This window comes from Coturnix japonica, chromosome 5 (assembly GCF_054131305.1).
Source record: "Coturnix japonica strain WE chromosome 5, WE-NBRP24, whole genome shotgun sequence".
NCBI lineage: Eukaryota > Metazoa > Chordata > Aves > Galliformes > Phasianidae > Coturnix > Coturnix japonica.
Window position 1 is genome coordinate 5518399 of NC_140667.1, and position 24218 is coordinate 5542616.

General features: G+C 39.8%; 1 protein-coding gene across 5 annotated transcripts in view; it reads right to left on the minus strand.

Moving 5' to 3' along the window:
- The window catches only part of HIPK3 (homeodomain interacting protein kinase 3), an 83412-nt gene that overhangs the window by 13775 nt on the left and 45419 nt on the right, over positions 1–24218 (minus strand). For 4 of the 5 annotated variants that reach the window (XM_015863468.3, XM_085549906.1, XM_085549907.1 and 1 more), the window contains exons 3-6: positions 5684–5807; positions 2387–2506; positions 603–689; positions 143–327 (exon numbers count right to left, since the gene is read on the minus strand). In XM_015863468.3, the coding sequence (XP_015718954.2) occupies positions 143–327; positions 603–689; positions 2387–2506; positions 5684–5807 (516 nt within the window). Of the gene's footprint in view, positions 1–142; positions 328–602; positions 690–2386; positions 2507–5683; positions 5808–17655; positions 17704–24218 lie in introns of all 5 variants that reach the window. The other variant, XM_085549908.1, reaches the window with a different exon arrangement.

Below are 24218 nucleotides of genomic sequence, written 5' to 3' on the forward strand. Positions count from 1 at the left end.
CATCTAACATAGCGAGTGCCTGAAAGAATTCTTTAAGATGTTACAGAAATGACTGATGATTTTTTTTCTCTGAAAGCAGATGCAACAACAGTATCACAAATACGAACTGCTACAACAGAAACATGAGGCCTCTGGTACATACTGGTTGCTATGAGGAAAATCGAGGAGGTGCTTCATGGTAACAAAAGAATGGTTCAGTGTCTCAGCTGGAGTGATTCTTAAATCAGCATCAATCAGCAACATTTTCTTCAACAGACTGACAAATTCCCTCCTGTCTGCCTTCTCTGCCAACAGGTCACTTCCTTCCAAATCCATCACCATGTTCACCTGGCGTTAAACAAAAGAGGTAGACACAAGCAATCCACGTTTGTTTGATTCCTTCTGTTACTGGGCAAGAACCACTGCTTAACACAATGACAATAAAACATCCTTCTAGAAAGACAAACTGATACAACTGGCGATTTTCCCCAGCACAACGTATGTAGACAAGGATAGATAAGACTGACACACAACATGACAACAGACTAAAAGATGTTTACTCTAAAACAACAATAATTATTCTCATCCTTCTTTTCATAAAGGAAGGAGGCATAAATACTCACGTGCACTATATCATCCAAACTGTTGAAAATATACTTCCTGGCCTCTTTAGACTTCATACCTGTCTCCGCCTCGTGCTCTTCCAAAGTCTCAAAAAAAGAAAAGAAACAAAACAAAAAACAAAGAAACAGAAAGGAGAGTTGAGTTTAGACACTGGCAATAGAGGACACCTGAAAAAAAAAACCCTAACACCTCCAACTTCTGAGTACACTGAAACATCTACTGGCCCAAGAAGCCTGATTAACAAATAATAACAATTCAATTAAATATTTGAGTTTTCTATATGCTTAATTGCTGACTACTTCCATTTTCTACATTGAAATGTGAAAGCACTGAATTTCACATTTAATTTAACATAGGACTGCATTACAGTAGGTTTGTGAATTACACAGGAAGCATTAAAAGCCGAGCAAAGAATGGGCTGTGCGTGCGTATATATGTATAAAGATACTTGTTATTATATATCACAGGTTTTCTATGACTTGCATTGCACACATTTCCTTAAATTCAGACCTTTCAATGCAAACAGCAGTTAACACCATATCAGTGAAGGGGGAAAAATAAAAGCATGTGTCAGACTTTGTTCAATTTCTATTTGCTTTGCCATGCTTTACGATGCAAGTCAGCACTGCAAGGAATCTGTAGTTTGTTTTTATTATTTCAAACATTCAGATTACAGGAAATTTCCTGAAATTAACTTTGAAAACTCTGGGTCATGATCAGTATTTCATACCAAAACTTCTTTCTTCCCCCAAGACGGCGTTGAGCCTGATGGGCAAAATGGAGCTTCCTAAAACTGATGAGGGCTGTTTGCATAAAGGACTAGTTTAGATTCTGACACAGAAAAGCCGGGTGTACACTGTCATCTCTCCATCAACTGTATGAATTTATTTCTTTTCTAATGGAATAATTACAGCAGAGCAATGAGAGAATCCTAAAACTGGGTGAGCCCAGCAGTATTCATTCCTCCATGGCCAGCACCAGCCCCAGCTACTCAGCCCACTGCACACTGTGGATTTACCACTTTAGAGGAAGCTATGCAATCTGGGCTTTTGAGTTTGTCAGCTGTTTGTTACTTCACAGATTTTATGTCAACAGTTACTGCTTTGTTACTCCTCAAGCCCTGCGTAAACTCTGCAAAACAGCAACATGAAGCAATTTAATTTACCAAAAACTATCTTTGCACAGGGGGTTATAACTGTTTATGGTCACGTAAAGTCGCTTAGAGTGAAGCAAGGTAGACAGACCATAAAAACAGACTTGTTTTGTCTACTTTCATTGTACTGTAGCTTTCTGCCAACAAAGACTGTTTTAGTATTAAATCTGAAGCAAGCGAATTGTGTCGTTTCTTGAACTCCTTCCTCCCAAGACTTCTAATCCTGAAATCACTTTGAAGCACTGTTTTAAGAGAAGTTTGGGCCTCAGAGACAAATTCTACAAAGTGATATGAAAATCTGTGACTAAGCAAGAGAAAAACCTCATTTGGTGCCTCGAGAGATACAAGGCTTAACATAAAGCCCATGCTGCAGCCAGGCACATGTGCACTTGCCTACAGCCCCAGCAGTCCAGGATCTGCACACGAGCTCTCTTGGCCAGTCACTGCTTAAGGAGTGTGAATTTGAAGTGCTGGTTTTTAGAAAGGAGGTGGGGAAGGGAAAAAATAGAAGAGATGCAGAGTGGGGACAAAAAGAAAATCACTGGAGATGTGGAAGGGAGCAAATGCTATTGTAGTAAATCTTGGCCTCTTTTTTGATTTCTCTGCTTTCTAATATATTACAGTGATTACCTTTAATCTCCATCCAGAATATGGTGCATCTGTTTCTCTACAGAAAAATCTTGCAGTTTTCGTCCCCATGCTTAACAACTGTTCTCCTGGCAAACCTTGAGTCTGAGAAATGTAACGAATCTGAGGAAGAAAAAAAGAAACAAAAAGAGTTTAGCTCTGGTTTTTAAAACATGAACCACACAAGTTAAAGATTTATTTCTCTTAAAGAAAAACAGTGACAGAAAAACCTGGACTTTAACAGCTACATCTTACGCAGGAGAAAAAACATAGAACTGAATGCTTGGTATTGTTTCCTCGCTCTTTCAGAGGCAGCTATACAGAAACAAACCACTGCAGCTTTTCAAGTTCAGTCACAGGTACAAGGGCCTAAGGAGAACTGCTGTCATCCTCAACCCATTCTAATCCTAAATATCATGCATTAATTCTAAATATGAAAACTAGCGTGAGAGATTTGCTTGTATACAGAATCTGTATACAGATGGGTTGACCATGGAAAAACCAGAGCAGCTGGGGACTCCCAGGGAATGAAGAAAGGGGAATCAGAAGGAGAAAGCAAGAAAATACCAGAAGAGTTTCATAGTCAATATAGGACTAGAGAGCAAGCATCTAAGATGAAGAAAGCTCATGGAAAATGGAAAGTCCATAATTCTTGACATCATGGAATAAAGACAGAGCCAGGCTATCATAAATATTTCTAGTTTGCTTAGAATTTAGCACTTTATTCAGGCTTAGAATTTATGAGAGATAAAACAGTGCATTAGTTCAAAAATTTGACATTTAAGCACCTGGGCCTTTGATGGTGAGCATTAAGGCTCAGATGATGTGGCTACTTCCTACTAAGAAGTGCAGCTGTTACTGAATATATTCATAAGCTCTGAGTTATTATCTTCATTTTCATTCAAGGTCTAGGCTTGTTGGCTGTCACTCACAGGGAAAGAGAAAATGCAACATAAAGCATTTGCCCATTCATTCACTAGGTGACACATCATATACCAGAAGGAAGGGAATTTCCTTGAAAGCCATCTCCTACAGTTGCTGTACTCATGTACATTGAGTAAAACGATAAAGCAGATTTCTCTGCAGCAAATTTAGCAGACATGGCTGAGCATGATGACAAGCCTGCCTAAAACAAGGCCATTACTGATGGTGCAGAAGAGGGGATGGCTCCTCTTCCAGTGTGGGAACCAAGTTGATATATCGACTTATCAACTGATGCTTCTAGCAAACTCGATCGATGTGGCTGTCTTTAAATTTTGTTTGCCTATTTTCCACATACAAGACTGCTGCAATGGGAGAAAGAAGATTGTTTTGTTGTTGTTGTTTTGTTTGTTTTTAAACTAAGATCCCAATCTATTCTAAAAAAGACTCTACTAATGATGAGATAGTACAGAGAGCAGTACAAGCATAAAGCTCCAAAGTCAGAGGCCCTCAGTTGTGGAATCAGCTAATGGGTTTCTGCCATCATTAATAATCGCAAGTTAATTTCAGGATGGAATCAGGACCAGGTCAGAATATTCGATCACTGAAATTCCATTTTCATCCTACATGACAGACAACATGGTCCAAAGCTATATTAGACATCCAGGAGCAGAGTCAACCTGAATGTAGCATCACGATCAGGTTGTGAACTGGGCTTACAGCTTCCTCCTCCAAAGCATCACTCCTACTAGCTGTTACTTACAGCAGTAGGGGGCAAGAGTGGAAGCAAATCTGGACATTACACATTGTGACCTTTCATATATGTCTGGATCTCTTTCTGCAGTTTCTTTTAAAAATAATAAATAAATAGGCCTGCCAAGCTCTTATCAATCTCTGAGATGGTATTTCAAATAATTTCAAAACCAAATGTCTTCAATTTTTCTTTAAACAATGCAATTAATTATATTGCTCTTTCCTTCTATATTTTAAGAGCAATACAGTTCCTAAATGTTTTCTGCAAACCAGTCAACCTCAATCCATGTTCCACTCACAGCTCACTTCCTACCCAGGAAACACTGTATTTTGTATAAACAAGGGAAACAATAAAATGAAATCTTAACAAATCAACAAAACAAAACAAATCACTCTATTTCCTGACAGTGGTTTTGACAATAAGACTTTTCTAAAAGTAACTCCTGTCTTCAAGCACAGGAAGCCAGAAGCCTGGGGTATGAAGATCAGGATCGGAATAACCTAAACCAATGTGCTGGAGGAACTGTGCTACAACTGCATGCTGAATCAAAGATGCAGAAGTTAATAATAAGCCAGTGCTGTTACAATTGGGATTTCCAAGAGCCTTCTTCACTTTCGAAGTCCAAAAGTGAAGGAGAAATCAGAATTCTGATTATCCTACCACTGACTTTATATTCACATTATATTAGAAAATAAGACCTCTCTGCTCTTGTGAGGCCCCATCTGGAGTACTGTGTCCAGGTGTGGAGCCCTCAGTACAAAAAAGATATGGAGATTTTGGAAAGGGTCCAGAGGAGGGCCACAAAGATGATCAGGGGGCTGGAGCACCTCCCCTATGAGGACAGGCTGAGGGAGTTGGGTTTGTTCAGCCTGGAGAAGAGAAGGTTGCGAGGTGACCTCATTGCAGCCTTTCAATACCTGAAGGGAACTTACTCCCAGGAGGGGAGTAAACTCTTCGAAAGGGCTGATAATAGCAGGACTAGGGGAAATGGTTTTAAGTTGAAGGAGGGAAGATTTAGGTTGGATGTTAGGGGAAAGTTCTTTACTAGAAGGGTGGTTAGGTCCTGGAACAGGCTGCCCAGTGAGGTTGTGGATGCCCCATCCTTGGAGGTGTTCAAGACCAGGTTGGACAGGGCCCTGGGCAACCTGATCTAGTAAATGTGTATGTTTGGTGGCCCTGCTAGGCAGGGGGGCTGGAACTACATGATCCTTGAGGTCCCTTCCAACCCGGGTAATTCTGTGATTCTGTGATTCTGTAAGTACAGGTTTTCCTGACTCAACCCATTCCCAGCAATTAAAAGGAAGGCTATAAAGCAACAGTGATGTCCTCAAACTCAGGTTTCCATCAGATAAAACAGCTTCAATATAAATATATATTTTACAAGATAGAGGGGGGAAAAAACAATTTCAGTTGTATTCAGAAAAGCAGCATAATATACAGTTCATTCTAGAAACAGGATTTATGTTTTTAGGGCAATCATTAACACTAAATTAAAAGCATCAAACAGACTTGAAGAAATACTGCTTATTAAGGGATGTTATTAGCATTTGAAATTCTCAGTTTAAGTATCTGAAATACTGAAACTGCATAAAGAGAGCATATGTCTGTGAAAGTTTTTCTACTACCTGGTCATATTCCAGTGCTCCTGGGTACAGTGGCCATCCGAGAAACAGCTCTGCAATCACACACCCTAATGACCACATGTCTATGGCTTCACAAAACGGCAATCCCAGTATGATCTCTGGTGCTCTGCAAATTAAATATGGTTATTGGATTTTTTCCTCAGGGTAAAAAGACAATTCAACAATCCAATGACAAAAACATCTGTTATTTGAAAACACAGACTAATCGCTTTGTTAAAACCACAGCATCAGAACCTGCACTTTACTTTGTCTACATAACCTGCTGTAATAATTTAGTCGCTCTGAGATGTTATTTATCAGTTTGCTTCCTATGCACATGAAAATAAGCAATATGTGTGAGAAAGAGAACACAAAGGATTCATTGTTTTTGCCTTTCCTCCAGCGCATCCTGAGCGATTCATTTGCTCGACGCTGTACACCTGTAACTACATCCTAAAGAAAACACATTGATTTGGGTCAAAACAAAAAACAACCAAATTTTATCTGAAAATACACTCTCATGCTTTTAACCTGGAAAGTACACTCTGTTTATTTAAAACATCAGTTCAATTACATAACTGCAAATCCCTTATGCTCTCAAATTAATACAAGACGAGCCATTCTTGAACCATTTCAATGACACCACTGCACCTACTAAATAGACCAGGTCTTGTTTTTCCACTTAAAACAAAAGTGAATTATTTCAACAACAACACTGAAATTTATTTCTCTACTCAACAACTGCAAAAATTGGCATTGACACAGCTGCTAAAAGGGCTTTTAACATTTCTGTTCGCATTGAACAAAACTCAAGCATTCCGCAGGCATCAGCTTTAATTACATTTGCTCTTTTTAAGCCTCCCCTCTGGTTTGTTCAAGCTATAATGTGATTTAGTTTTAAAATTACAATCTGTTGTTATCTTAGCACGTGACAGAACAGCATGAAGACAATCAAAACCAACACAATAATTCACATTACAACTGGGCTGAACAGTAGAATTCAACTGACCACAGCACAGGCTGCTGGGAAAAATCCTCATTGCTCATCCATGTAAAAGCTTATAAAAGTTACACACGTTGCTGTGTCATTTTAATGTTCCACAAACAAAACAACCTCTTAATGTAATAAATTCCCATTTATTTATCTTCTCACGCATTTACCTTTATAAAAACACTCTTTTAGTTCACAGAAATGCAATGTCCTGCTTCATGCTATACTGGAAAACAGCAGCCAAGAGCAGAACTATCTTCTTGACTTTTGACATGCATATGACTTAAAAGCAACAAGGTTGGCCAGACATGTTCACTGATGCACCTATGGGCTCTCTCTTCAGGCCCACCTGTGGTGCAGCTTAAGTCTGCCAAACTTGGCTCCAAAGAGAGACAGATGTTCATTACAGGAAAGGCTCCTGAAATTCTGCCCCATCTTTGTCCAGCAAAAACCCTGAGGCTTCTGCTATGGGAAAAATCTGAGACTTTCCAGAGATAAGAAATTGACAGGGCAGTGTCAATGTGAAATGCTAACACTTCCCATTTGTGCCGATGCTTAGCTTCTCACTCTGCTCACAAACTGGGTGCAGTTATACGAAGGACGAATCTTGTCACTAGCAAGGAAACTAGAGAGGCTCAGTTTTCTGCTATATTCAAAGATCTGGTTACATTTAACTTCTCGAGCTTAAACATGTATTTTTGCAATGCAGGATCATGACACCGCAGTAAGTATTAGCTAGTTTTGTTATCTGAGAAATAAATGTAATATATCTACATGCCACAAGACTGGAAATAGCAGCAAGAAACGTCTGCATTCAACTGTTGGCTGGATGCCCCGCTGCACCCTGTTGTTATAGATCTCTGTGAAAATATGCTTCCTTTTGTTGTATTGTGTTACAGCTCTGAATAGTTAATGAACATACACAGAGCCTATGGATATAGCAACTTTAACAAATGCTTCTGCTAAAATAAGCTCTTCAGAAACCTCTTATATTTACCCAACAGTTAATATCTGTGCTGTACAAAAATAGCCACCGTCAGTCAGTCTGACGCTCATCTCTTTTGAGAGATAGGATTGCAAATTAAAGAAGGATACGGGCAGATACAATGACAGAAAGCAGAAAGCTTTCTTGCTGTATTTCCAAACATAAACATCCAAAAGTTCTTCACTTGCACCCAGAAGCTCTGCCATCCCACCATGAGATCCACAGGCCTGGAGGGGGCTGCAGCCGTGCCCCTCACACCCTTCTGGAAACATCCACTTCATACAGCAACAGCTCCTAGGCAGAAAGACGTGAAATGCTTCTTTCTCACTTGGTGCAGCACAACTCAATTCATCTCTCCCAAAGCAGGCTTTTTCAATTGATGGAAATACTCAAACAGGCAGGAGATGCAAGTGAGTATTTACTTTGGCCTCATTTGGATGGTAATGCTTCTACTTATTGCAGCACAGATCACGAATATACAGACTATTCCATGCATATCTTGCAAGCTTCTGAGGAAAATACCACACCACTTGTTATATTAATTCACTTCATGATCAGAACTCCTTGTGAAGTGAGTGAGGTTCAGAGCTAGTCAGCTTAGAACAAAGCAACAAAATAAACAAATAATTCCTCAATAAGAACTCCTCCAACCCTCACAGTGGAGTTACAAAGAGCAAAAAAGAACAAGAATCAATAACACCTCGGGACAAAAGGTGTAAGAAGCCTAAGCCACTTCCAACGATCATTATCCAGAAAACACTGGTCAGAACTCTGATGTCAAGGAACAAGTAAATGAAAAAGCTAAAAGCCAACAGATAATGAGAGTTGATGAACAGTATGAACTACAATAAAACAGCAGCTTCCTAGCACTGCTCATATACATAACATTCAGCTGAATGCAGAAATAGTACTTCAGACGTTCTCCCAAAGGCCTTGCAGCAATCACACCTCCTCACACATCAAAGAAACCAGAATCTTTCTCTTCGGCAGTACAAAGGCTGTCGGTACCCACTGCCTGCCACGTGGCACTGCTGTATTTATGGCACACAGAAATAGCCCTCCTCCCCTCACATCTCCCACTCCTTTCAACACATCGTGGCTCTTTCCAAGACCGAACCCTTTAGCCGCCAACCTCCACACTGGCAGCTGAAGATAACAGGGCCTTATGAGGAAAGCAGAGTCACTTCCTCTCCCCAGGTGCTACTTAATATTCCAGAGATGCTGACCATTGGGAATTCTAGCAGCTTGCCACTTTGTTACTGGTTTCACAGTAACACTCTTTTGCAATATTGTATTTTAAGTTTGAAACTTTTAAGTACCCTGAGTAAAAAAATGTAATACTGGTTCTCCATATATTTTGGCTTCTACACATTTGTATAGCCAAAGGGAAATGCAGACAATATTTCTAACAAAGGAACATAAGACAAAATGCATACTCTTCTTATATAGACGGAACATTACTGCCCCTTCTTACCACTGTTTCATTTCACAGTGCCTAATAATTCATCTGCTCTGGGTACAACAGTCATGATTACAACAAATACCAACACAACCAAGTCATCAGAAGGGCAGTGCATGGTTTTTTCTTTTGCTAATGAGCCGTTCAAAACCATCTTATTGATCAAGAAAAAGGAGGTGGAACTTACACAAGTTCAACAGTGAATGGAGTCAAAATGGATTACAAACCTGGCATTTTGGAACTACAACTACTCACAGAATCTAAGCACATGCATTATTAAAGTTATAACTAGACAAGGGCTGTGAGATGTGTCATCCTTATAAAGAAAGGAGGCCTAGAAGAGCAAAGAGTAATTTGTTATAACAATAGGCACTCTAGCAAATATGCTCACATCCAATTCCTTTACAATTAGAGTCTGTCATAAATGGAGGAGTACAAACCTTTCTAGATCTGAAGGAATATAGCAAAGATTCAAGGCTGGAGAGATCCTAATCAAATTATCAGCACTCGGTTATTTAGAAACACGTACACAAGCACAATTAATAATCTGGTGGAGGCAATGAGACTGAATCACATAATGACCAAATTTATGGATGATGAAGTTTCTAAACAACAGCTGGTTCTCAAGTGTGTTTGTGATGGACTTCAGAAGGAATTTCAACTATGTAATTACAACAACACAATAACAGGCAGTAGCACATTCATGGTGTATAGTAAAACACTGAAAATTCACGTAAATCATTCATTCATGAATTACTTGACTGCTCACAAATTATATACCCAATGGAGAAAAAAAAAATCTAGATCACTTTATAGATTACTCGAGAAAAATACATTAAACTGGGACCAAAAATAATCAGGCTATTGGTACCTATTTTTAAGTGAGAAAGACATAAGCCTTATATAAAACTAGTGATATCCCCTCACCTTGAATAGTGTGTTCACTTTTGAATTCTGTGTTCAGATTAGGTCACCCCCATCTGAAAAAGGATACATCAAATAGAAAAGATGCAGAGAAGGATCATATCAATTAAAGAACTGAAGAGACTCAGGTGAAAGAAGAAATTCTGGTTAGAACTACAGAATTTCAGTGAAGAAATCAAATCACTTAAATTACATAAAATAATGGAAGAGAAGCAGTCAGGTCTTTTAACATTCTACCTCATGACAAAGAACCCAGGGAATCCCCCAGCCCTTTAAGATTAACTGATGCAAATATAAATATACCATCGTGGGGGTTTTGTTTGTTTGTTTTGCTTTTTTAAGCCAGAGTTAAATTAGTCTTTGACCGCTACTGAGGTGAAAAATGTATACAGTTTTAAGGAAGAGACTGGCAAAAAAATAAGACCCACAACTGCCCCAGACCTTAAACAATAAGTTTCTTACAACACAGGGTTCTTGTCGTATCAACATACAATAAAACCAGGTAGAATTAGAACCTTCTGCTACAGTAAAGTTTCTAATACCAGATCATGAATCTGGTGACATACGTATTTCTTGTTTCCTGCACACTAAAATTATTTTAATTGCATGAAGATAAAGAGTTACTCAAGCTACCCCCATAGACTGAAACAAACAAGTATTCGCCCTTCTTCATGACTCTTTCAAAAGTCGCATTACAGGTTAGAAGTTCACCAAATCGATTTTAAAGCCAAACCAAACCAGTCTCATAGTTCAGCTGTCTCTTGTTTTTAAGCCCATTCAGATGTCAGAATATAGACTGGTAGTGTTGTCTTAATGTACTTCTGGTCTTTGAAATACAAGCACAATATACAACACCAGATATATACATGTTGCCAAACAACAAGTTTTCCTCCTAGTTCTTTATAAGCATCACTGCTGTCAATCTAAAGAGAAACTGCATCTAAACATTCACAGTCTGGATTTCCCTGTACAGTTTCGAGTGTACTTTCAACTATGAGACAATTAGACACCCAGCAGCTCATAACTAGCAAGTTCTGATTATTTTGTTTTTTATCTCTAAAGAGGATTTAAATTGAGAACAAAAACACAAATGCTCAGAAAGAGACTCTGAGCATCTATACCTTTTACACAGTAGGAAAGAAACAGATATTCCTTTACAGTTCAGGGCCATGTCACCACATATCACGAAAGACAAGAAGGACAAATATGTGCAAGAAGAGATGAGGAGTTATCCCTCATTCACAATTCCATTCCTCCTTTGAAGGAGTGCTGGAGAACAGCAGGTGCTGGTGTGGCAAGCGATAGTGGAGACAGGAGGAAATGAGTCACTCTATCTCATGCAAACTTCTAGGGGTACATTATTGCTATGGTGTTGTCCACGGCACTGCGCAAAAGGAATTGTCATTTCCTGACAGAAGAGGCTTCGTTTTAGCATCAACTAACTTTTCCACAAGCCAACATAATGTTCCATTGCTAGACAGTCCTCCCCAGCACCACAGCCTTCCACCACTACATCAGTTACATATACATAGGAACATAACATGAGATTAACATGCAGCTGCCACTAACTTTGAACCCTGACCCTGAAAAAGAGAAAGGATTTAAAAACCTTATAGGAGAGTGACCCAACTATGTAACTATTGAGGAAAAAAAAGGAACAATCACTGCAAAAAAAAGAGTTAATTTAAACGTAGGGTTTAAAATCAAGAAGGGAGAACAAGAGAGAAGAGGAAATCAAAGCAGAATCTAACAAGCTTACTAAGTGACTTATTTACGTATTTGATGCACTGAATAGCTTTTGAATTAAATGAAACTTAAGCAAAGGAGATACTGATACAGCAATAGAAAGAAGAAAATTCCATGTACGGAGAAATTCTTCACATGTTTTACTAGTGAATAATGTCTGCAATTTAATACCTTTTATCCCCGTTTTGGATAGCACAGTGTCAATACACAAAATACCAACTGGGGTTACCTATCTCACAGTGTGCTATTGTAAGAGTAGAGGCTGGCAAATGAAGGTGCAACCTGGACATTACCTCTGCCCTCGCCATCAGCATGCATCTATGCACAGCACTCCACTCTTACGGACCACTTGAAGATGCTGCATGCACTGCATGATCATAGAATCATAGAATCACAAGGTTGGAAAGGACCTACAAGATCATCTAGTCCAACCGTCCTTCCCTTTACTATACCTACAGAAAAAAAACACTAAATCATATAATGATTGAAAAGAAACAAAAACCAATGCTTTCTCTTTCCAAGAGAGAAGTTACCTCATCTGCTGCCTTCCTATGGAATACATCATTACACACACAGCCCCTTAATTTGTGCCCAGGTGGTGGAGCAGCCAGGATGCAGAACCACCTCCGCCTGGGCAGAGCTTGATTGTGTGCATTTGCATGCAGCAAGCACAAGCATTGCTCTCCAGCACTGAAAAAGCAAGGAAGAAAAATTACAATGGTTCAGTCTGGCAGATTTGAAGGCTTCATAAATCAGAGTGCACTAAAGAAAAGTAAGATCTTAATTCCCATCCCTTTGCCTAGTTGTTATTGATTTAGTGGGAGTACAAAGCACTATTTCCATTAGAGTGTGCATGGACTTGCAGTACCCAAACATAAGCTGAAGATACCAAGGGTCATTTATTTCTTTTTTTTCTCCTCCTTCCTTTATTTTAAAATAGGATTCCCACTTTGGCATAGCTCAGGTATAAAGCCCAACAATACAAGGATATACAGCTGTCATGTCAAGAACCACGTGTGTCTTAACATATTATACTAAGTAGCTAGAAAACAAAAAGAAAACAGGACCAACTCCTGCAAAAGCACTTGTATTCAGGTCCCACATCAGAGCAAGTGCACATGTCAGGCCTGCAGCACAGCCATGAGAGCCACAAACCATTCAGTGAAGCTACTTTCTAGCACTTATCTGTTGCACAACAGTTCTTCCTGTGGGCATATTGCACTGGAAGTAAACAAGCCGTAGAGCTATCTGAAAAGGTACAAAGATCTTCTAGCATCCTCCTCTGCTGTGAAAAGATTTTCACTGCTGATGTGCACCCATCTGACTGGTTCCCGGCGATGATCTGATGGAGTTTTGCAATTGACTGACAACATTTGACTTAAATTACATTGTTTGAATTATAGAAAGCTCACCAAAAACCGGTCAGATTGATTTCACATCATTTATCTGCCTCGTATTTGGAGGTCACTCTGTATTCACACAAACTACCATGTTTATCCTATTTACCTTTCTAATAGTGTTCTACATGTATGAATTCCAGTATCTACCATCATGACTTGTAAACTGAAGGTTGTTGCCCATGTCACAGCCTGTCAGGAGAAAAGGAAGCTGTAATTTTAGATAAAAGGTCAGTATCTTTATTACATGCATTTTATGCAGGGATATTGGATTAAAGAAACTGTCAATTCAAGCACCAACACCAATAACGTGATCCCAGGAAACAGACAGTACACTTGTTAAGTTGGTCTGTTTAAAAAGGGAAACAAGTGAGAGAGCTATTGAAGAAGTTATCATTTAAAAAGGATTATATCACATTAACATTTGATCACTTAATTTTGCAATGTTCAAACTACAGGCCATCCAAAAACAAAGGGTCCAGCAACAAGAACTGATGCCACAGCTCAACACAGGAGATCCGTGCCCTGTTCCCCAGATAAATGGAACACCAAAATCAACTTCACTTTGGATATAAAGTATTACCTAGTCACTTAATAGCCATGTCAGCTGCTAAGCAGAAAATAAAAAGAGTAAATGAACAGAAGCATCAGTTCATTTATGGCAAAAAAAAAAATCCACAGAGCAGCAACTGGGGCAGGTGGGTAAACACACATGAAATTAAATCTGCTTGCTCAAGGTTACTGTGGTAGAGGCTTTTTGGTGAACAAAAATATTCTGAAACACTTTCAGGTCCTAAGTCTACTGCCAACACGTAGACCTGGCACAACATTTTATTCAGATCTGTTGATCTATACAAAAAAAGAATACAAAAATGCTCTGAACATACAGTATACAGTGATGTTCACCAACCTTCGTTTTCACTTGTGTAATGCTGTACTAATTTATGATGTTCTGGCAAGCGAACAGACTGGATGACCTGGTAAGTTTTTCCCCTTCTGGTTTCTATGATTAGATCCCTGGTGTAAAATATGACACCATCAGAACAAGTAATGTTCTCACTAGTGTTTTAGTGATTCTACAGACACAATCACAAGTAAATACTACAAAGCTTAAACTTTTTGGGCACCAGGGTAAGAAACTGACACCATTCTGCCAAAACTGGAAATCTGAAAGGTTATTCCTTCCTCCCTCGTGCCACTAAACCTAAGGACCACCAGCAAGGAAAATTACACAAGTCTATTTTCGTAGGCTAGACTGTAAGACTTCAGCCTTCCAGCATGTCGCATCACCTGCTTGCCACCGTACCACAGCCTGCTCAAAGAATCCATATTCAAGTCCTCCACATATTCTTCTCCAGCCTTGAACTCCCACCGTTCATGTTGTTGTACTTATTTTCCCATTTTTTTTTCCTCCCTTTAGATACTTTGCTCTGTTTTTTCTCCCTATTTTTTCCTTCCCTGGTATCACATTTTAATTTATTTGTCCTTTCCTGTTGAAAGGAGAGCCACTCTATTCTTAGAAGAGTTTCAGATCCTAAAATAAACTGCTTAACTATGTATCCATTACATCCAGATTGATGTCATATCAGAACCTGACAGCACGCTGCAACAGGAATGCGACTGCAAAAAGCCCAGCATTTCTGCAGGCTCCGCATTGCAAATATTTTTAAAGCACCATTACATGGAAACATTCAAGGCACTCTACCCAAATACTAAAGCATAGAAGTTCTCTTTGCCATTTCTGCTTCTCACTACAGCAGTGTTCCATTTTCTTCGCTTTTAGCTTTGATTTCCCTTTGAAAGAGCTTCTTGCGTGACCTCTAGCACCAAGAGCGGGCCCTCTACAGCCACACCAAAGAGGAATGCAGGCTAAACTAGAATCCACCAGCCATTAGTTTCAATCAAGTAGAAAGTTATATTTTGCTCTCATAGCAAACAAAGGTTAAAAGCAAACAGCATGGCTTAAAGAGGAAAAAATAGATAATAATGGCATCTTGATAATAAATGGATAAAAATGGGAGCCTTTCATTGAAGCAAATACAGTCCAGGTCGCCAATAATTGGGAGCAGCTCGTTACTTATGACTAAAACCCTCATTCTGTTCCTGCTACAGACAGCCATTCACCCAACAAAAGGAAACACCTTTTGATGATATCAACTGAAGCAGCAAAGACCAGACCCTCAGCAAACTGGCTGCTCGTGGCCTGCTGCCTTCCCAAGAAGAAGGAGATGTACACTGTTTCCCCTGCCAGTTCTTCTCTATATTTTGAGATAATACTTCACAGAATTTCACAAATCTCTGCAGGAAACTCTGCTGCCCAAGTGTGAGAAGCAATAAACGTTTCCTGAACTTGGGGGGGGGGGGAAATAGCAGGAGTTACTTCAAGAACACGACTGTTCTTTCATTATACTATTAAGAATGCATTACTAGAATACAAATAAAGATTATGAAGCACTCCTAAATACCAAGAATTGACATAAATACCACACAATAGCCCTGATCCATATGATTTCAAGAGAACTTCAATTATCAAATAACCAGCAAAACAAACCATCTAAATATTTACCAAAAATACCAATTGCTAACAAAATCTGCAAAAATAAAACTATTGGGATTTCTCCCTGTTTCATATATAATATAAAGTACACAGAAAAAAGGTGCACAACATGCCACTTTGGTACCATATACATATTCCTTCACCACCAGCATCATCTTTGGTAGCAGCCCCAGGACTCATCCCTAACAAAGGGTGGGAGCACAGCTATTCTAGCTTACACCCTCGCTTTTTAGTGAGGCTTCTGACACCATTGGCCTTGTTGTGCCTTCAGTAAGAGAGAGACCATATTTCCTTTAGCGTCAAATTTATGACATTCCTTTCGTTGTTTTTGGTTGCTGGTATTGGCCAAAGGTTATAGGTGAAATCAGACAGGATCACTGCCATCATCTCAATGGGATGTAACATGAAATTTCCCCCAGATCAGCTTGAATCATTATTTACCTAATGAAATCTAGATGAAGACTGACAGCACTAAGAGGAATTTTTACTGACTAGATTTAAGAGATGATAGGCTATAGCATGAACAAGCAGAGGAGCAATATACTCAAGAGAAACCCTGGTAGTAATTCCCATACATTTGCTTAGGGTTATCCAGAAAGAACTGCTGTCAAACAACTTTGAAGAGGCTCTATAAACAACAAGTACGTTAATAACTTCGCCAGGACACTAGTGAGCAAAATTATCTATAAGCATGCAACCACAGAGAAGCTGGAATACTTGGGAGCCCTACACAGAAATAACTTCTTGAGAACAAAGTTAGAAAGAAAGAACTCCATCAGGACTATATCAAAATCAAGAGACCAGAGACTTAGAGAACAGTAACATAACCTTAAGAGGAAAAGAATCCACAAGAGAATAATGACAAATATGAGTACTTTCATTAGTCATTTGAGAACAAGACTAGATGAGTGGCTTACTCTTTTCAGTATTATTTTCTGTCTCTGAAGCTGCGAATACCCTTGGGGAAATCAGCCTGTACTACAATCTAAGACTGTAGGAAAACAACTAAAAATAACTGACTGGAAAAGACATAAAACCCAGCAGACTTCTAAGACAAGCTGCTTATTTTTTTCCTTTTTGAAAGAATGATAATCTGAAGATAAAAGTCACTACAGCTTACAAAATGTGTGTCAGGGATTTGCCAAGTCTTGCTATGGTACTGAGAGTATGCGAAGACAAAAAGCTGCCTTGGTGAAGTAACAAGGAGAGATGTCTTTACCTACTTAGAAACCTCAAACAACAGAAAAAAAAAAAAAAAAGGACAAATTAAAAACAAAAAGGCAAGATAGTCCTATTGCAAACCAGAGATCATGACATCCTGCCTACCTTTTGATGCTGTCTGAGGATGGCCAATGTAATATTATAGCATTCACTTTAACGTGCGTTATGTGTTATATATCAATATAGTATTATGATTACAAAAGTGGTTATAACTCCAGAGAATGAGAAGTGATCACATACATAATTATAACAGAGGATTATACCTATGGACTGACTTGTTTTAAACCTGACATACACAAATTTATACGAGTTACAAAACCATAGGTGTGAAAGTTTCTTGAAGATACTAAATCAGTTTCTACACCATCTCTGTTATTTTAAACACAATAAAAACCAACAGACTCCAATTGCGTATCTCTTCAGCTCATACGCATTCCATTTGAACTGTCCTACAAGACTTTACCAGATTTTTATCAACCCAGACGAAGCGTTTAACTTTGCTTAATTAGTTTTATAGGAAGGGAGCAACACAAAACAAAACCCCACATTCAGCCCTAAACAAATAGAAGCAATCTATGGCAGTATCTTTTAATCAAGAACAGCACAGTAATCTGAACAGTGCATCATGTTACCAGCTCTACCAAGTCAAAAAGAGCTACCACAAACAGGCTTCATTCTACAGTATAAGCACATACCTCACTGTGTTGTGTATTTCTTATCCCTCACTGGTGCCAGAATACCCACTGAAATGAGAGACAAGTGAAATCATAGTTTCTTTGTTTCACTCTTCAGCGTGGATACAAAATGTTTAAACAAAGTCTATAAGTTAAGAGACTGAAGTTAAAAACAGATGTTAACTGTATAAAGCAATCATGCATTTAACGTGGTATCTCCTTGATTCTAGCTGAATTAAACTGTTGCTTAACTGTGAAATTACTAAACTCGTATTTAGTGGGGAAAGAGAATGAACTGAACTGAACCCCCAAGTGCAATTAGAACTGCCATATTGTTCGCTGTTTGCTAAATAGTAAAAGGAATAGGCAAAATTTAGCAAAGTTAATTCTCATATTTCAACACAGTTTCAGATCAGAACATTCCAAAATAGCACCAAAAACCACACCAAGTGTGCTACCATTACTGCTGTGCCATAAGAACATCAAAGCAATCATAAAAGATATAGAGGCAATGTTTACAGGTTCCATGATTACTTTAAACATAATTATTTAGCTAGCACACATGACCTGTATTTCCCTATGAAAGGCTCTCTACTTAACTGGATTAACACACTATTGATGGCTACATTCTGCTGCCAGAGGCTACTGTCAAGTCATCATTTCCAGAACAAACCTATAAGCTATTTTCTTTATCCCATGTACGCTATTACAACAAGCTCATCATGAATTTGCTCCCAAAATGCTCTAAAAAATGCTGTAAAGAACATTCAAGAGCTGCATGACACAGGATTACCTGTTCTAACGAAATCAGAACATGCATCACTCACAGGTCAGAAGGCTAAATGTTGAGTATCTGATTTTTCTACATTGGTGATTTTTTCTTTTTTGAGGCTTTTTTCTTTTTTAAACATAGAAACATTTCAATGCCATAAAAACTGACTGTTGACTCACAATAGGTACAGTTACTTTCTCCACCCACTTCTTAACACACACATGCTACCTAGGAGATTTATTAATAGCAGGATAAGCAAGCTATAAGGAGAGAACTGAAGCAACCACCTGCTGCACTGCCACACACTCAGGGTAAGGCCTCAGGGAAACAAGGCCTGTGCTGTCACCTCTGCAGAGCTCTCCCTTCCCTTCCCTTCCCTTCCCTTCCCTTCCCTTCCCTTCCCTTCCCTTCCCTTCCCTTCCCTTCCCTTCCCTTCCCTTCCCTTTCCTTCCCTTTCCTTCCCTTCCCTTCCCTTCCCTTCCCTTTTTGCAGGGCAGGAACAGGAAGAGAAAGCAGCTCACCCTTTTTCCACACAGGGCCCAAGACCGATTTCAGCACAAACCTGCTATTTTTTGTTCACTCATTTCCATATGCAGCATCTAACTAAAAGCAAACTTAGAGTGAACCCTTCTCACACAAACAAAAGAACTGATTTTGATATCATATTTATTAACTGGAACAAAACAAGTAGTTGCAAACAGAGGAATTCCAAAGTCTACTTCCTTTTCCCTCCCCCAGCAATCCTGTTTGTTTCCTGGGGTTAATAAAGCTCAGTGGAGGACAGAGGAGGGCCATTCCTAATGAAGGTGCACAAAATGCCCTTTAAAGGGCCAGTGGGGAATAACCATCAAGGTTAAAGTATGCAAGGACTGGAATCCAAAGAAAACATTTTTGCAAGGGCCGAGACATGCCGACGTGCCAGCTGCAGTCAGCAAGGGGCAGCCCCCAGCTCGGGCAGCTGGTCACACAGCTTCAGGAAATCACCTTTCCAACAGTTTTCCCAATCTGTCTAGACACTTGCCTGGCTCAGCAAAACCAGCAGGCAACGATTCCGTTCTGAAACATCGGTCACTCACACAACGAAACTATCTGTTGTGACAGATCAGGATCTCTTCACACACTGAGTATAAAACCTATTTCAGAAGACGCAACCGGACTGTGAGATTCTGCTGCTGGCTTTTGGTCATGCTAAAAGTTTGCGTCTTTCAAAACAGAAGCAAAAGAACCGACAAAAGGAAGCTCATGAGCCCCAGATGGAGCAGCTGGGAGAGCATCTGAGGAGCTATTGACACACATGTACCTTCTTAGCCTTCACTACTGCGCCTCTACTTACGTTTTTACTGTCAGCCACTATACGAACTGGATACTAAATGAATCTTTGATCATTCAGAGCTAGTGTTATGCGTTTCAGCTGATTATTAAAGGCTGATGTACATGTTCCAAAGCCCTTTGCCTTCTCCCACCTGTTACTGAAGGGTTATGCAGGAGAAATAATGAGATTACACAGACTGCCCCCTCTATGCAAAGGGAAGCGTATCCTACTGCCATTGAAATCTAATGGTAAGACATTGCTATCTGGCACAAATGTGTGCTTAATTTTGTAAAAGGCATTAGAAAATACCCCAACATACCCATTTGTAAAACATGCACATTTCACAAATCACATTGCAGGGCATTTAGACAGTTTTCACATGCCATAAGCAAGCTCAAAGAAGAGACTATGGCTAATGGCAAGAAAACACTCAAAATGTAGTCTGAATATAAACAAAAAGGTGCAAATATTAACAATCTTTCCTTAAAAAGCAGCTTAAGTTAGAAGTTAACATTCACAAAGAGACCGCATTCAACCATGCTATGGATTAATACCCAGGAAAAAGGTAAGAATTCCTTTCAGCTACAAGTTATTTAGTAACAAACAGCAGTCTATTCCACGTGACAAAAACTGCAAATAGAATAAATGATGGCCATCAGATTAAGAAAATAAAGAGAAAAAAAACCACTCCGAAGCAATGTTCTTAATTACACATCGTCTGCTTTCAGCTCTTCTTGCATCTCTACCTCTTTAGCGTTCTACAAACTAACATGTCACTAAGCCTCAAGCCTGCAAGCCGCGTGGGAAGGCCCCAGTTATGTAAGGTGTTATTACAGCAGCAAAGCTGGCCGCTTACCTGAAGGTACTTAAATACTCCAAATAATCACACAGATTAGTGAGCAACTGTCAGAGAAAAGCATTACCTACCTGTAACGTAACCAAGAGCTCCTCTAACACTTGCACATTTAATCTCTTGTAGGTATACGTGCCTTAAGAGCTTCATGTTGAAGATGTTGGGTCTTGCACGTTTACTACAGGCCAGCAGGCATAATAGGAATTACCACTATTCTCTGTACTGCCACATGGTTCCAAGTTAAGGAGGATTCCCCAGCCACCGGACTAATTACACCAACAAATCCCATATGTCACCAAAAAAAGAACACCAAAAAACCAAAAGAACCTTGTTTTACAGGCAAAGTATTCTTCCTTCAGAGAAGAAGAGGAACTCAGACTCCTAGGAACACCTAGTAGCACTCATATCCCAAATGAAGCGTCTGCTCTAGGTGCTTTGGTTAAAGAACAGTACCCAGTGGAAATATGCAAAGAATCCCAACCTATGGGTGGCAGGCATGGGAGTGCATTTTGGAACAAATCTGAGCTGGTTTTCATTTTTCACATAGTTTCTCATAGGCTCAGGCTCACAGAAGTCTGCCACAAAAATTAAATACAGCTCTGAGAAGATTTTCGGGAGCAACGATACAGAATAAATTATTGAAAGTAAACAGACCCATGATTCAGAAGTAACTTGGACGACCCTCAATTTGCCCTCACTGGGCAAAGGAGCAAAGCAAGCGCTAGAGTATTTCTAGTTGCATTTCTTCTTCATCAACAGAGCCTTTAAATACAAACATAACATCTCTTAATAAATTTAAGGTACTGCATCATTTACTTGGTCCAGCCTAACTCCAAGGTCAAGACTTTGTTAAAGTGTCAGACTACTGAGGACGCCTCCAACTTCTCCAGTCCAGTCTTTAAAGGCCTGTATGGCCCTTCACTCGAAGAGCAGCCATTTCTCATATACATTTCCCTCCCCATTTTTTGCGTGCTTAGGTTGAGAAAATGCACATATCCCCCTTGTAACTTCCCTTTTCTCTCTTACCTTTTTGCTACCTGGGAATCCACAGTCCCATAAACAGAGGCACACGCAGCTTTCCTCCCTAACTTCCCTGTCCTGCCAGCATAGTTTCCTGTTTTTCTTGGAGGGGAACTGCCGACCATGAGAAGCGAGCACTGAGCAACAAGCTGGAGAGAGCACTTAGAATATGTGCTGTTCCACACCAATTATTGCCATTTTAGAGACTGGGAAGCTTTTCACATATTACAAGCCTTTCTGCTACAGAAAAGAATCTGTTGTTACACCACAATAACGTCAAACAAGCACACTGACAAATGCTGGGCTTGATTAAACCATGTTTTTGCTGGCTTTTGGTATCTGTACCACTTTTCCCCCCAGACAACAATGACCAATTTCGGATCCCTATTTTGCCTTCTTCAGCATCCTCAGAAGGCAACAAGAAGGTGATTTAGTCTCCCCCCACTCCCCCAAGCTTGTCCTCCTCCTTGTCACTTCGCAGGCAGGATACCTACCTGAGGGCTGGATGATCTACTTGTAGATGCTGCTAACCAAATGTGCAAACAGGCTTTTCAATGGCATTAACCTCACACCAGCCAGCAGCATCCAGCTGGCATCTCAGCACAGACAGATTCTCCAGGCACAAAAACATTGAAGCTTCAGAAAAAGCTACAAAGCTGTGCAGGGGTACGACCTGCACCCAACCCACTGCTGAAATATCAGAATATGTTTTGGGGCTTTTCGTTTGATTTTACACCAGACGCCTCTACATTAGAAGAGTGTGCTATAAAGTCATTTGATATCATCTGTACACAAGCTAAAAATGGTGTTATAGGTAAAAAACACAACATAAAAAGTGCTCCCTGTTTATAAATACTTCATAAATCATATCCAGCAAACCTGAGAACAGCCAGAAATGAAGTGTTAATTAGGTTTAGGCGACACTGAAGTCGTTATTTCAGGAACACCACGTGGCTACACAGACTTGCTTTCCTCACCTACTCCAGGTCCTGCTGCATTCCCTACCAGCACCGCAGAAGTGGATTAAGAGAGTGCAAGAGTCCTCCAGGCACTAATAACTCATTAATTCCTGCTTATCCTTTTATTTAACACATCACGGTGTTACAATTTTTCCCCCCTCGTTAAATACCTGAGAATTTCCTGCTATTTTGGTGTGTTTTAAGCCCGCACAAATCAAAACCAGCTGTTTCCAAGATCAAACATTATGTTCAGTAGGGAAATTACACAGGGCAAGACATAAGTGGCATTGACAAAGAAAAAACTACACTGCGTGTCAACTCTGTGTGATAAAAGACTTGCTCCATTCAACCAGCAGTTGGGCAGTCAGACCATAACAGAAACAGCAAGAAATAAATTTCATTATGAGTTAAACACTTGACTTCTGCATATAGAAGTTAATCATCATCCAGACAAACTTTAACTACAAGGCTTTCCCAGCAATTCTTCACATAAAGCAAAGCTTTCCAACACTGAAAAGTGGAAGTCGTTGAAATAATTCAAGCCTAGATAAAAACCAAAGTGAAGTAAGAAGTCTTATCGCATAATCCACATTTCTTTCCTCCTGTTTCACTTTTTAAGCTTCACATTACCAAAAAATGCTGAGACCCACGACCCCACATCTAACTACCATTCCAGAGAGGTCAGGAGCCCAAAACTGATTCCCTCTCCAGACATCACTGTGCCCAGTGTGATCCACCCCATGATGGGAACACCATTAAGTACTGCTATCAGTTTGCAACCCACAGCATACTCTAACAGCTCAAGTCAGTTTTAGAACTTTTAAACTGATAACCCTATGGTAATATTCAGTTTTAACCCCCCTCCCATATAAGTTTTACTTAATTACATCCCCAGTACTAGTTTGTATGCCAGACACTTCTGCCATTTATTGCTTGATGCTAGAAATCACAAAAGACTATTTTTTGCTTGTTTGTTTTTGTTTTTTTAAATCAGGATAGTATGTCATGTGCTGGTTCAGAGCAAAACCAGCCAAGTATAAGGAGTTCTGCATGCATGCACATTGCCTGTTTGCAGTTGCCCAACTTGCTTGCTTTCTAACTTGGGCACTAGAGGGGATGATGAGGCCCTGCCTGTGGTGTAGCCCTGTCCCTCCAAGCTGCATCCACATATGAGTGGCTGTCCCAGCCTGCAGGTGCACAGCCAAACAGGCACAAGGGGCAGCAAGGCTTCTGCTGGGTGTCAGGTTCTCATGCAGAAAGAGCCCACAAAGCAGCTTGCCTTCACAGCAAAGGTGAACTCTACCATGCCAGGTGGAAAAGACGCAGACTGGGGTGCAGGCTTCAGTTTCCATCACATTGATTGAGATCTGTTACCTCCTGCTCTTACAACAGGAAAACAGAGCCATATTTTCAAGACAGGGACAGTGGGAAGAGCTAGACGTAGTATTTACAAATACAGCCTGACACCAACACTGCTGTTTTCTACAATTAAGATATCTGATAGACACCCACACACGCACACAAACATGAACTGAAAGGATGAGCAAGTCTTTGTGACCTATCAGTGCAGCGAGATAAATGATCGCATTCAGGCACAACTGATGCGTAAGAAATAAAAGCTGCTTCTCAAAGTTTCACTGATGATAAATTTCACAGTTGACCTCAACA